The sequence below is a fragment of the Pleurodeles waltl genome, chromosome 5 (assembly GCF_031143425.1).
Source record: "Pleurodeles waltl isolate 20211129_DDA chromosome 5, aPleWal1.hap1.20221129, whole genome shotgun sequence".
In the NCBI taxonomy this organism is placed as follows: domain Eukaryota; kingdom Metazoa; phylum Chordata; class Amphibia; order Caudata; family Salamandridae; genus Pleurodeles; species Pleurodeles waltl.
This window is the reverse complement of record NC_090444.1, coordinates 997,374,845-997,390,441: the sequence shown is the minus strand read 5'-3', so window position 1 is coordinate 997,390,441 and position 15,597 is coordinate 997,374,845. Positions and strand designations below refer to the sequence as shown.

Here is a 15,597-nt window from a genome sequence, read left to right as displayed (position 1 = left end):
AGGGCAGGGAGTGGTCCCAGGGACCACTCCCTGCCCTGAAAAAATACCGAAACTAAAGGTTTCGGTTTATTTTTTAAGTGCAGCTCGTTTTCCTTTAAGGAAAACGGGCTACACTTAAAAAAAAAAAACTGCTTTATTGAAAGCAGTCACGAACATGGAGGTCTGCTGACGACAGCAGGCCTCCATGTTTGCGAGTGCCTATACTCGCTATGGGGCCGCAATTTGCGACCCACCTCATGAATATTCATGAGGTGGGTCATTGCGACCCCATAGCGAGTTGCAGTCGGTGTCTGAGACACCGTACTGCATACCAATTTGCGAGGTGCAAATTGCGAGTCGCATGGACTCGCACTTTGCACCTCGCAAATTTGTAAGTTGCTACATCTGGCCCCATATTCCCAGCTTTGTCAAAATGCAAAGTGGGCAATGTTTGTTTAAAAAAAAAAAGAGCATAGTTACCACTGCCCTTCGCAACAGTGGAAAAGCATTCATACTGCTATCAGAAGCCAGGAGTGACATGAGATGGGCTTGTGCTACTTGGGAGCAATTTGCTGTGACAACCCCCACTCCTGCACACCTCCTGTACATCCCATCCCCTTCCACCATCTCCTGCCATGTTAGCCCCATTCTTCATTGGCAAGGTTCTTTTTCTGCAGTCCCTGTTCACCATTCGCAGGGCTATGTACGCTGCTCGGCCTCAGTCCCTATAATGCTGCACTCTGGATTCCACCACTTCCAGCCACTTCTCGGTCTCACGATAGCCCAACATTCCTGGGTGGGACAAACAGCATCTGGAAAAAACTAATGGGGAACCTTCACCTGAGTGAAATTGGGTGGTCACAATAATTCAAAAGGGTGAAGTTTCCAAATTCACCCATGTTTATGTTTCATGATTTTACCTTCTCCTGGTCCTTGGCTCCATGACCACCATATCTTGGTGGGATAGGAAAACTGTCATCACTTATTTGAGTCCTGGTAATGGATTCCCAGTGTAATTGGGCAGAAGAGACATTGGCAGAATGTACTTGGTTACTTACCGGTAATCTTCATTACTATGACTTCAGGTGTTCTTTGTCACACATTATACGAATGTTACCAAGAATAACGACAAAAATGGCCACCTACTACTTCTTGTCAAGGTGGGATAATAGAGGGTTGAGCCTGAGCTGCTTCCTGTAATAGCCAAGCATAGAGACCCAAAATACTTACTGTTTGAATTCCTAGACCTAGACACGGGTGTGAAAGAATCTAGAATTGTGACGAGGAAGACCTGAAGTCAGAGTAATAAAGATTACCTATAAGTAACCGGGTGATTACCTTCTCCTCCATCTTCCTTACTGCAGTCCTTACAGATGGAGTGTATACCCTAGGTGAATTCAAGCAGCTAATAAAACACAGACAGATATAATCCTGTACATTTAATGATTTTAAGCCAGACCTCCTGAATCTTTTGAATGACCTTTGCTATGAAAGGAATCAGAGGAAAGTCATATAGCAGACTCCAAGGCCAATCTATCAATAAAGAATCTTCCCTTGCTTGATCAGAATGATCTAGGGAACTAAATTACAGAAGAAGAGTTGTCCTCCACAGAATGATATAAACACAGAACTCTGAACTTCCCAGTTATGAACTTGAAAAACTTTGGCTGGAGACACAAGAGAACGGAGGTTGGAAAAGAGCATCCCAGATTGTCTACTTGAGAATTTCATTTCCCCAAAAGGTAGAACGTGCTAGAGGTGACACATTGCATTCTGCCCAAATGCCGATCTCCTGTGCTATGTGAAATAAGTCCTAAGAGTCTGTATCCCTTGATGATTTATCAGGGACCTTGCCACTATATTGCCTTTCCTTACTCAGACAATATGACCATTCACACCTTGGGAGAAATGGGTCTGTGCCAACCACACTACCTTTAATTCCTTCCAATTGGAAAACACGAAAGCTTCATGGGGCTCCTACTTTCCCTGTAATTCCTCCTATGAGTCTAGTGTAGCTCACCACCCTGTTCCAGTTGCATCTGTGGTTACTACCTTGGAAGGAGAAAGTTAGAAGGGACAATCTATTTTTGTAATGGAAAAGTCATTACCGTGGTGACAGGCTTGTACCCCTTCCCTGAGTGCCCCTGCTGCAATGATGCCTGGATTCCTGGTGCTCATTTTTGTTGTCATAGGGGAACACGGATCATGAGTGTGTACCACAATATAGGCCTGTCTCATGGATTAGCCTCTGGTTGGATAAGGAGAGGATCAGAAAGTGCTACCATCATAGTGGTGAAAGGCTACTACCTTTGGCAGGAGTTAAGTAGCACCAGTGCATTGGTGGCAGCATACTGTACAGTGATCAGTAGGAGTTAACAGGTCTTCTTACCTGTGTCACTGAAGTGATGCCTATGGGTTAATTAATGTAAAAGTTCTAATTAGGTGCACTTAACTCACCCTTAGCCTACATCAAACTAGTATGTAGTGGTGTGCAGCATGCTTGTGGTTGCATGTGTATGCTGTGTGGCTATATGCTTGTGAAGGGTACAATACTGGCTTCCATTTTGTGAGATCCAGGCCTGAGCTGAGAACCATGTAGAGGTAGAGCAATTACCCCAGACAGATTTGTCAATTGGTGCGTGCCTGAGAGCTGGATGGGCCACATACTGGGTGAAGAAGAGCCGGGCTCTTCAGTACGCTTCAAAGGATGCTCTTTGATTCAGGGAAATATCACTGGAAAGGGGACTGGACACATCTTAGGAAGGAGTTGGTGCTGATAAGAGAATCATAAAAAGTACAGCTGCACATATCACTATGACTGATATCTAGCGATGAGCCTCTAGTCACTCCCATGGCCTTTGTTGTGGGGCTATCATATTTGGAGTCGCTCCTGCTGTGACAGACTTCTTTCTGGAGGAAAGTCAAGACAGAGGAATGGGCACTTCAAAAGGAAGAAGACCTTCATCGCAAACTTCAAAGAATCAGACCCTAAATAATTTCTGTGTATGGAAATGATCTATAAAAAGGGGAGCTTGAGGCCCCCAAAATGGTCAACTGTGTAGCCTCCAGTCTGTAAGTCGAGGAAAGGAAGCTCGGCAACCAGAAATGGGGGTTAAGGTCTGCCAGTCTTCCAACTGGGTGAAGGGACCTCACACAGGGAGATCCAAGATCATCTGCCCTGGAGCCTGTAGGACACCTGCCTGTTTCCTTTCCAAGACCAGTGTGTCCTGTGAGGAAGAGGAAGGCACTTGAAGGGATAGGTACAGTGGCGTGTAAGGAGATGGCTGTTGCACTATTTGGATTAACACCCATGTGCAGATTCAAGTTCCTGACCCTATATGCCAGATGGGGCCACAGTGAAGTTAGCTCTGGTTGTGCTGATCAGGTCACTGCCTGTGTGCAGAGAGAAATCATTGACCCTGTTTGTCAGAGGGGGCAACCATGAGGATTGCATGACTGCTTTGCTGGTAGGGCGATAGCTAGTGTGCGGCATAAAGTGCTGAAGAAGGTGCTGCTATGAAGACTGCAAGACTGCTCTGGCAATCGGACCATAGCCAATGTGTGCGGAGTGAAATTGGCAGCCACATATGCGAGGCAGCTGCCGTGGTGAGGAAGTAACTTGTGCCAATCATGCCACCGCCCTTGGGCAAAGTAAGATGGATAACCCGTATGCCAGAGGGGGCCACTGTGAAGATCTAGGATCATTGCCTGGTTCCACCATCGTAGACAGGAGAGGACGCCTTAGTGACTTGTGCATGTACAGTCCCAACTAAGGATCAGAACCTAAGTGATCATTTCCCCACCTGTGAAGGATCAGAGGAACTTACTGACTCAATGGAGAAAGTGCCATGGACTCTAAGATGCTGCATCTGCAAAACTGCGAGTGCTACTCACCGCCAGCAGCCCCTGCCGCCCTTCCTGATGTCTGAGAGTGAAGTGCTCCTGGGGAAACCAGTAGCGCAACCCCTGCAGGAGCGGATGCAAGGCTGGAAGGCCCCCTGGGAAATGTTTCTGCTGCTTTGGGCACTGAAACACTTTCGAATTTGGAAGAGTCAAAGTGGGACTACTGAGACTCTGACTACTACTGGGGCTTAACATGAATGCTGCCTATACTGAATGGGGAATGACCACTACAATTAGTGGAAGAGAAGTGAGACTCAAGGACCTTCCTATAGAATATAGATTAGTGCCTTGAAATCAGGGGACTGTGTGTATTGTTTGTGTATGCTATAGTTTACTTTGTGTTCATATTTGAATGCTCCCTTTTTTCATAAAGGTGAGTATTTGACTGGGCAATCATTTATTGCTGCTACTGAACGTATTTTGAGTTATAAGTCTGTGTTTACCTCTCTGCATCTGCCTCCGAGAACATTTAGACTGGTCATCCCACACTACTACTGAGAGTCAAGTGCTGAAGAGGTACTTAGCCCAATTACTCAGGTTCCATAGTGAATTGGGCCCTGGGACATCAGGAGTAAAAGGCTCCAAGCCCAGCTATTGGGGCCAGTAGCTTCTGCTTGCCTAGTGGCCCTCTAAAAGGGGTTATGACACCTAAGGTTCATTCTTTTTACACTGAGCCACTATTGTACGGAGTCTACAATCGAAGGAGTTACTGGAGTCAGGCATTCATACTACCATAGGTTCCAATGCTCTGGAAGATGGGTTTGTAAAAGATACATGTGCAAGCAAACCCTGTGAGCTAAAGACACTGTGGAAGCCATGTCCCTTTGTATGGTTAACCGTTCCCTTTAAGTCGCTCTTGTTTTGGCAAGGAGAGTCTCATGGTGGACTTCAAGCTTCATCCTTCTTTGTTCTGGCAAATTGGAAGGAGCGCCAATGAATTGAATTAATTTTGCTGGGATAATATGATACTTGATGTGGTTCATCAGAAACCGGTGTTCTTCCAGGACCTTGGATATATCCTTTGATCCCTTCGAAAAAGTTGACACAATAAACCAATCATCGAGGTAAGGGAATAGGGAGAATCCTAAATCATGTAATCTACCTACTGCCTTCAAGTATACTCTTGGGGCTGTTGCTAAGCCACATGGGAGGACATTGAAGTGATAGTCATTATCCTGATCACAAAACCTGAGGAAGTTCTGAAATAACATGGTCATCGGTACATGCAGCTAGCCATCTAGTAGGTCAATTGCCACCAATAAGTCCTCTTGACAATGTGGCCATTTTGAATGCCTGGTATGGAATAAAGATGTTGACATACTTAATACTGGCCTGAACTCTCTGGACAATTTTTGTCCTGGAAAAATCGTCGAATAACAACCCATTCCCTTCTAATCCTTTGGCACATTTTATCTGCCTTGTTCAAGCAGTTTTGGACCCCTTCTAACAGTGCTGATCACTGAACAGAGTCCTGAGGAAGAGGGGTTCAGAGACATCAGGAGGGTCCCAAAGTAACCTGATAACCTTGATAACCTGAAGAGAAAATCTCCAGGGTCCATCTGTCTGGAATGTATCTTTTCCAGCTGCGCTAAAACAAAACGTGCAGTTGACCCTCAGCTGGCTTGAAGACCTCAGTATAGTCATGCTTTTGGAGGGGATAGCAGATTGGCAAGCTGTGACCAGGATTTGTTTGAAACAGTGGTTCCCCGGCTGTGACCTGCTCCCTCAAAAGAGATGCGATGTCACCCTAAAGGAACAACAAGAACATTCTTGAGAAGGTAGGCTTGAAATTTTATTTAATTCAGTCGGTGCATAACAGACCATTCTATTTTGTTAAATTATATTTTATTGTACTTCTGATTATATGCGTTATGCCTCAGCAGCCTAGGCTCAACCGAGTATTATCCTAAGTTGACAAGAAGTATCAAGCAGACATTTCTGTAGTTTTTCTAGGCAACATTGGTGGAATTGGGAGAGAACTATTGTAATTGTAATTCCATTTATACAGTACCTACTACCCCTGACAAGGTGCAGAAGCACTGTACAGCGAGTAGCACACTACTCCGGAACCCAAGGTTAGTGGTAAACCCAGTGCTTTTTGTTAATAATTGTGATTGGTCATGTGCTGTTAACAAAAAATGACATGCATTTACTCCAGCTACTTTGTGATAGATTATATAAATACCACTTAATTGGGATAATTAGTGAGGTGCTTTCAGGTTAATGATTGTGAAGATAGATAGGCAGGCAGAGATTAGATAGTGTTAGGTTGAATGGCTTGCATAATGTGTGATCTATGAAATGAGGTGTCAGCCTTTTTGCATAATTACAATAAGATTGAATAAGGCAGACAAGAATGGCGCTGAAAGGAGGCTGTATATTCAGAAATAGAAATGGCACACAGGATGGAAAGTAGGAAGAGGGTCAATCTGAAGAAAGAAAGAAGAGGAATTAAGTTGAAGGAAGTCAAGCTCAATTGTTCATTCACGGTCTTAGGTGTATTGTGGAAGGCTTTCTGAAATGGCCAGCAATCTAAATATGTAAGTTGTAGAAAGAAACAACAATCATACAATGCAGCTTAAACATGCGAGTCAAGGTGTGCACATCATTTATACAAATGCAAAATTCTGCTGTGTGCCAAACCATTACTACATTTTTCTAGTAATCATCTGTGTACTTTAAGGGAGAATCTACCATAAGTGCAGTATGAGGTCTTGATACGGGTAAGTTCAGGCCTGTGAGCAGCGTTTTGGTACATAACATTAACTTGAGCTCCGCTGGACTTATGGCATTTAGACAACATAGAAAGACGTTTGTAGCCAGGCCCCATACATTTTGTACATTGTAACATGGCGGCCACATTATTTGTTAGACACGGCTTATCTGAAGGGAGGAGTCAGACCCTTCAACAGGATGGTGTTCACACGTGCGATCCAATTTATAAGCTCGCGATGAACACTATTTTTTAATGTACATGCCGGCAATCTCACACAGAGGTTGACTGCCATCATGGCATATCGAATGTTAAAGAAAACAAAGTAAGTAAAATAAAACGTAACAATGTTACGAAGACAAACTAGTTTTGAGCCATTTAATTTATGACTTTCTGAGGATGATGGTGAAAGTGTATATGATTCCCCAGAATCTCCAGATGTTGCAATAATAAGAACATGTCTATTTGAGAACACTATAAAGGTCAGCGACTATGAATATACATGCATGACTAAAAACGTCACTAAGTACACATGGTATGTAGAATATATAAGATGGGTGTGACACCTAGATATATTGAGTTCTTTTAATTATAATGTGGCTAATACATGCAAGCATCACCTGGGAAAAAACAGTAATGGTTTTATCACTGCATGTGGCTCAGAATAGAATGTAAGGAAATAGACTATGGACTTGATTGTTTTATCTCACACAAGTGCTATTGATATTTAATCTCGAGAAACGATGGGAACACTGATAAGGTGTTGAATAGACATAATGGTGAACAGGGTGCGAAGTGCCCCTGGTGGCAACGATTATGTTGCAATGTAAATTATGACTAAAGAGTAATATACCTTTAAATTGCATATATAGGTACTGCTTCCTATGTCCTGATGAGGCCTGAAGTTGAAGGGCCGAAACGCGTCGACTATCAACCTGAGGAGTGCTATGAATTTTGGAACTATGAAACTATGGTATGGGATTATACCACAAATAATTAACAGGAATAAGTGCCTAGGAGTGGTGGTATTAATCATTACTACCTCAGTTTGGAACACTGCTCGCTGGAAAAAGGCTTAGCAGCCCATATATATAAAAAACTCTGTTGGAAGCTGTTAGTGCAAGCGACTTTTTGAGCACTGAGTATCGAATGGTATATGTAAAGCCATTATGCATTCAGCACTGAGATGTGTATATATATTTTATATGTGGAGGTTTTTGTATATTTTATGTGTTAAATATATGTTGGTTGATAAACTTGATAAGTAGGAAACTGGCTATACTCTTTTGAAACAGTAGAGCAAGACAAAGAGAGAGGAACATTAATTTACACTAAGTATTATGATCAAAATTATAAAAATTTGTTCAGTGATTAATTAATATTTTCACTTGGATACAAATTGTATATGTATGTATCCCTACTGTATATTGATATTTCAGAATTGATATGTTGCCTAGGTACAGTGGCAGTACAAGTGCTTCCCTATGTGTTATAGGTGTGCCAAACCAAGGGCGTCTCTTTAAAATATTGCCAGGATTATCCCAATCTTGCTGCAGGCTCTATTCACTGCACAAGGGGAGGTGTTGCAAATGCCTTCTTTAAAAAAATCCACTTACTGTTCTTCTCAGACTATTCTGCATTAAAGGGTGTTACACCAATTAAGAAGTTGTTATTTGACACTGGGGCTCAGAGTATCTCGCCAAAGTGCAATCAGATTTATACCTTGTTTTGTTAACTGATCCTATTCTAGATTGTTTCTATGGCACAGCAGAGCAACCGCTGATGCCTACCACTAATATCCAAAGTGTTGTTGTGTGTGTTTGTGTACGTGGCCAGGATGGTATATGCATTGTGTGCATAAGTGTAATTATGTGTTGCTATCCAGCCACTGAAAACCTAGAAAACATCAGCTAAATCCTTCTGCATCCAAAAACAATGCAAATTTTCCTCTAGTGCAAAAAGATCTCTATTTTGATTCTGACTTAGATTCCCGAACGGAGATTATATATATCATTTAATGACTGTGCTGAGGAAGACAAAGGAGGAGTTAGTGGCATCTGATGTGCTTCTCTACATTATAGAGCTCAATCTGTTGTGGGTCATGTGCAAAAAGGAATCTCTTGATGATGGAGCTGGATTTAGGTCCACCACTTGGGACACTGCCAATCACTGGCCTCTGCTGTAGTAAGGAAACCTAACAGGACCTCCATATGTTTTTGATAGAAGTCCTTTTATCACCTTCCTCAGAATGATGCCCATGGAATCTAAACTTTATCAAGTCATCTTCTGCAAAGCCTGTTTGCGAAAATGCTCCAGTTTATTATTTCTAAATGAATTAAACCTAATTATCAAAATTCAATGCACATCAATACTTTCATAAGGACATGTGACATTTAAGAAAACACATTGTATGCATGCTCTACCTCAATGTAACTAGAATTCCCACAAGATGCTACTTCTTTCCTTAATCCGCTAGCACCAAACACAACAGATAATAAGCTCAATATCCATGTGGCACCAATCATGCTAATAGCAGATCCAACTGCTAATTTTTATCAAAGCCTTACTATGGGCACTGAGCTACACTTACAAGTGAAGTAGTCTTCCGGGACATTCCGAGCCCGAATGCGAGCAGCAGGCCCATCATACATGTAGAAGAAACGGATGTCGCTGAAGTAGTCGGTCATGAATTCCAACTGCTCACAGTATGTCTTGTCCATTCCTAAATCAAAACAGAAATTTAAAATGAAAAGTTATTAAAGACACGCTTATTTTTTAGCCTAAACCTAAAATGAATTATACAGCGGTGAATTCAGGCCAATGTGTGAACAAACCATCACATTTCATGCATAGATCTGGCCATTAATATTCTCATTGTATGTGCATTCATTGTTTTTACATCTTTCTAAAATTGAAAAATTACGGCTGTGGGCAGGACTTTCATTTTTGCTTTATTTAACATCCAGCACAATGCATATACGACATAAGATAAAAGTCAACTTGCACAAAATGGTGCCATGTTTATGTAGATTTTTCACCACTTGTGGGGCTAACCACTTCTACCTCAGAAAAGAGTGTCAACAGGCTTTTGACTTAATATCCTCCTTGGGCCTCAATCTGAGTGCCCCGTTATACCACTTAGTAGCTCTGCCACTTCAGAGTTCCCAATACAAGAGGTTGGAGGCAAATCTGGAGACTGAGTTACCAGGCTATTACTAGTGGGTCCCTGAAGTTCCCCTTAGAAATACGGAATCACTAGGGTAATATGTTTTCAGGTCTGATTTTCTTGGTAAATCCTTATTTCTCCCTTGTGTTTCACGCAGAGATTTCCTCTGCTTTCACCAGTAACTAAAACCTAAGGTGACATAAAACAAATTCATAGCATTTCTGTGGATCTTGTCCTTTTTTATGGGGATAGTAAATGTTACCAGCCCCACCGGAATTACCAGGTCACTTGTAGTAAAGGCCTTTGTGTTTTAGCCTTCTTTTTGAATGTGCCTTAATTATGTTCAGTATGTCTAGTCATTACAGATGTAGCTAACATAATTTTCTCATTCTCTTATGTCTACTGAATACATAACTCCAATGGCTATGTCACAATGTACATTAGTGCTTCAGTAGTCAGCAACCATGGTATCAATTATCCATCAGGGACACAGTCAGTCAGTAAGAGATTGAATACAAAATCAAAGTGCACTTGGTGGCGATTAATGCTCAAAGAAAGCACTTAGTTGTTCTTGAGTATGAGGTTAAGCTAGGTATCCTGAGGAAACATTTCAAACAATAGACAAACAAAGAATATATGGCAACTTCCAAGATGCATTTGAATGTCCTTTAATCTGGTGAGTAATGTAATGACGAGGGCGTCTTTGAGACATTTGGACTAATATGTAGCACAGCCCCATGCTCCAAGAGTTAATACCAGACACTGGCCCCTTTCAGTGGAAAGACCATGATGCTGAGATTCTAAGCTCACAATTCCTGCAAATGTGAAAAAGTCTTACATATGTACTTGGCAGTGGCAAAAGCCAGTTCATCGGAAGACAACCTAGCACAGATGCACAGTGCTGTCACAATTGCAAAATTATGGAATGCAAACAATCACTGCTGTTTTAGAGGCGAGGAGGCATTATAGGATTGCGGCCACATCATATATCAGTTTATTTGAAAAAAGAGCATATGTGTTGAACAGCTTCGGTTGATAAAGCTTGGAAGAGCAAGTCAGTCTACAAGACAGTAAATTCATAGAAAGAACCCCTTGATCATTCCTCTAAGCCCAAGGGGCACACTACATGTCAGACACTAAATGACGCAGTATTTCTCCATCACATTACAGATTTCGCAGCACTGATAATTGGGAATGGTGGTTGGAGAACTCCCCATTCCATGTTTAAGGGAATAAAAGCCTTGTAAAACTGTTTCTCACATTTTTGTCCACATTTTACCAGGAGTCCTTGTCTACTTGCAGCAAGCATAGGCTTCTTTTGAGGTACTCGTGAGTCGTGGAGCCATAATCCAAATGGGATTATAGTGGTCCTAACTGATGTTTATTACTGAATGCAGCAGAGATATCCAGGTGAACTATTAGGCAAAGCATGCAGGAATCAGTGCAGAAATCGATTACTACATGGTACTGCACAAAATTTAATGAACAAAAGAATGTATGCATATCCCCTAACTCAAGTGTTTTTTGAGTTACTGAAGTCCATAGTGTTAGGAACTCTGGAGGTCGGAAGGAATACCAAGCAGAAATCCACTCAACTCAGAATGAAGGCCATAGGGAGCTCTAGGCCAGAAAAATGTGTGGGGCACAGTGGTGCAAATTTGTCACACTAGTTTGCTTTGAACGTCTTTAGCGATTTTCAAGTGGTTTAGTTGTGGTGAAGAGGGCTTCAAGCCTCATCTTTAATGCCCATAGTTCTGGCAGTCTCTAAGGAATAACCTTAAAGGCCAGATGTAGCAAAATGACATTTTGCGAATTGCAAATTGCAAGTACTAGCGACTCGCAATTTGCAAGTCGCAAAATGTCATGCAGAAAGGTGTCTCAGACACCTTCTGCGAGTCGGTATGGGGTCGCAAAGACCCACCTCATTAATATTAATGAGGTGGGTCGCAAATTGCGGCCCCATACCGACTATGGGCACTCGCTAACATGGAGGCCTGCTGTAGTCAGCAGGCCTCCATGTTAGCGACCTGCTTTTAAACAAAGCAGTTTTTTTTTTTTTTAAATGTAGCCCGTTTTCCCTAAGGGAAAACGAGCTGCATTTCAAAAAATCCGAAACCTTTTGTTTCGGTTTTTTCAGGGCAGGGAGTGGTCCCTTGGACCACTCCCTGCCCTGAAAAAATGTTTTGGGGTCCATTCACAAAGGGGAAGGGGTCCCATGGGGACCCCTTCCCGTTTGCGAATGGGTTACCATCCACTTCAAGTGGATGGTAACTGCGACTCCATTTGCGACCGCATACGCGGTCACAAATGGAATTGCATACCATTGCGAATCGCAAATAGGAAGGGAACACCCCTTCCTATTTGCGATTCGGAAATGCATTTTGCGATTCGGATCCGACTCGCAAAATGCATTTCAACATAGCAAAGTGGCTTTTGCGAGTCGCAAACGGCATTTTTCGCCGTTTGCGACTCGCAAAACCCTTGCTACATCTGGCCCGAAGAGTTTACATAAAAAAACAAGGAAGAGAGTAACCGAGTGGGAAGTGCTTTAATTATGAAGATTCTTTACTGAAGCCAATGCCAAATGGATCGCCTTATCTGACATGAGCAATAGAAATACATTAACAATGTGGCAAATCCCTAGGTAAATATTGTTGTGTGTGGCAAGGTCTTGACCCTGATACACATATGTATAAGCATTTCATAAATTACATCACTCAAATGAATTAATGGACCTAGATACATGTCCCCAAACAAATGTCTTCACTGGCATTAACACAGAGGAGTGATATATGGGATAAAATACCCCTGGCCGTACGTTACATTGATACTACAAGTCACTGAGGAGTTCCAAGACCACATAGAGGAACAAGGTTGAAAGCCAAATCCCTTTATAATGTTTTGAAACTCTGAGGTGATTTGCAGTATCCTTATGATGTACGGCAAAGGGGGACTTTATTGCATTCCTTTATTCCTTTATTCCTTATAATACATGGTTACACTATCACCTTTCACACATAACACCTTTTTGTGCATAGCTCTTTCATATGAAAGAGAGAGCATAATTGTAAACATGAAGAATAAAAATCGACTCTCTCATGCAAAATTAAACACATCAAAACAGCTGTTAGATATTTGTTGCAAAAAGATATTAGAATCAGTTTAAAACAAATCATTTTTTTATAAAAAGGTGCAGTAGCCTGGAATGTGTAGAAGCATGCAAGAAGAGTCTGACCTTTCTATATTTATGTAAGTAGTGCAAAAGTACATTGTTATAAATATATATATTTTGTTTGTCACTGCACGGCTTTCAAAACAGAGTAAAAAAAAAAGAAAAGTCATTTTTTGTTTTGTTCATTAAACTGCTTCTTTAATTATACTCCATGGCCTGATCTGCCTTTCCCTTCCCCTGCTGGCTTTAGCAGCAGGCATTGTGACATCAGAACTCAATTACACTTGAATGGCTACGTCATTACTTTATAATAGGGTGCAGCACAAGTCACCAATTATAAAGAAATTAGAGACAGGTTTTTGTATAGTAATTGCAGAATCCCATGTATTATAAAAACATAAATCAAAGCATTGTATACTCTACCATGATCCGCCAGAACTATAAGATTAGCGCAGTTGTGGAGATTCCTTTGTTTGAGGCCATCCATTAGCATCCCTACTGTTCGGTCTGCCAGCATTAACGCTTGGATCACCTGTGGAGGACAGTAGTTTTCACCATTATGTCTATGTTGTTTGCTTCATAAGTGTGACAAGAACAAACTCACAGCGTCCCATATTTACTAAGAAACCATGCAATACAGGAAAGCAATAAAAGCTGTAATGCTGAGTTATGTCAACAGTAGAGAGCAGAACAGTACCATATCTACTAAAATAAGACGTTGTTCTGCTTACTTCCTGTGCTGGTGCACTTTATGCTGCCATGCTCCAAAGCAGACAGGCTTGGACCATAGTGCAAGGGTGTCTGCATTGTGGTAAGCATAGTATTTGTAGTGGAAAGGGTCCTTTGCAGGGCAAAACTAAGCTTTAAGACATTTTCATTTTGTATTTGTGCAGAAGAATGCAGCACACATGCACAAAGGGAAAAAAGAGGAGAAATTAGAACATTTCTCCTTGTTACACTTGCCCCAAAGAAGGCCCAGGATATTGGCCCAAATCTCTGTCTAGAAGTTGTTGTGGATAAGGATTTGCACCAAAACCCATGTGTCGTTGCCTGGTAATTCCCATGCACCACCCGTGGAATGCCCCCTTGACGCAAAATAAAGCAAGATAAGCAATCTTGTCACTCTTTGTATGCTAATAGAGAAACACACTCAGAAAAGGCAACTTCTCTGCATGTACTTTATTGACTTCTCAAAAGCTTTTGACCACCTCAACAGGAATTTTCTGTAGCATAATTTAGCACTGGCTAATCTATTATGAGCACTAAAGCTCTTGTACTCCGACACCTGGGAAAATATTAGCCTGGGTACAAACAAGGGCCTAACACCACCAATTTCAATAGTACAAGGCCAAAAACAAGGTTGTGTACTTGCCCCCAACATTGTTCAACCTCTTCATTTTAGATCTGAGTAAAGCATTGGATGAGGCACATTCATACCCCCAAATCAAAACTTGCAGAACATACTGGCTCTCTACTGTGCAGCAAACCGGATGACAGTTAATCTAGACAAAACTAAAATCATCATTTTCGGAAATGGCCACAAAAAGAAGGGAAAATTGTACCTGGCAGGCAATCCAGTAGAAAGGAGTACCAACAGATAGCTCGGGGTCTGGCTCCACGAGTGCCATTCTCACAGGCTCCACCTAAATACACTAAAGCCTTGTCTTGATTTACTCTTCGCCGCCTTTCAAAAACTGCACAGTAAATTTCCCAAGCCAACTGGGAAACCAATGCTGGCAGCAATTGAAGCAAAAATGATCCCAATGTTATCCTACTGATCGGTAGCCTTCCCCGAAAAGCTAGCCTTTTTTCTGAACAACGCTCATAGCAAAGTCTTTCGGCTCATATTCCACCTCCCACAGAATACATCACCTGCATAAATTTGCCTAGAATCCAGGCTACAAGGTCTAGCACAATAAAGCGTTCTTCTCAAGTACTTGTCATCTCTAAGAATGGACCCCCCTAAATGGAGGAAAAGCATTCACTTGGAAAGAGATTCAGGATAACAGTCAAACAAACTGTTGGGCCCACTTTAAGAAGCTTTAGAAGTCCTGGTCTTGCAACATCTTTGGGAAGCACACTTACCTTATAATGCTTTAAACTCACAATGAACAAACAAAGCTATTATCGTGGGCGCAAGACAAGGTACGCTTTCAAAAGCACAAACACGCATGGCTATGCATCAATAGATACCTGTACCCAGCTTGCTATTATTTAAGGTGTGTTTAAAGCTCACAGAGTAAGGTCATGTCGTCAAGCCCTGCTTTTCTGCTTGCAAGGCTCGAGTGCCCAAGTAATAGCCTGCCTGGTCAAATTTAACACCACTGTGGTCAATGTATTTGAAGCTGGTGTACAACCTACCTGAAGAAGTTATTGTAAAATGCTTCCACTCCTCCATTTGCTCTTCTTACGCACTGTCACTTTTATCGTGCATGTTTTTGCACTATAAAGGACAATACTGAAAAAGATGCCTGACTCTTTTTTAAATTTATTTTTTTATTGTAAGAGTTTATAAATCCTTTAAATCAAAATTTACAAGCAACCAAAGCATCCAAGAATAATAAGATATTCAATTATCATCAGATGCATATTAAAAGAGCAAATAAATAGTTTTATACTGCACATTTCCCACTTCCTCACCTTTTTGTCTTAACAAATTTAATT

At 41.7% G+C, this 15,597-nt stretch overlaps 1 protein-coding gene across 2 annotated transcripts in view; it reads right to left on the bottom strand.

The window, feature by feature from the left end:
* ENPP3 (ectonucleotide pyrophosphatase/phosphodiesterase 3) overlaps nt 1-15,597 on the bottom strand; it is a 709,815-nt gene that overhangs the window by 292,460 nt on the left and 401,758 nt on the right. For both annotated transcript variants that reach the window (XM_069235161.1, XM_069235162.1), the window contains exons 13-14: nt 13,357-13,465; nt 9,186-9,317 (exon numbers count right to left, since the gene is read on the bottom strand). In XM_069235161.1, the coding sequence (XP_069091262.1) occupies nt 9,186-9,317; nt 13,357-13,465 (241 nt within the window). The remainder of the gene's footprint in view (nt 1-9,185; nt 9,318-13,356; nt 13,466-15,597) is intronic.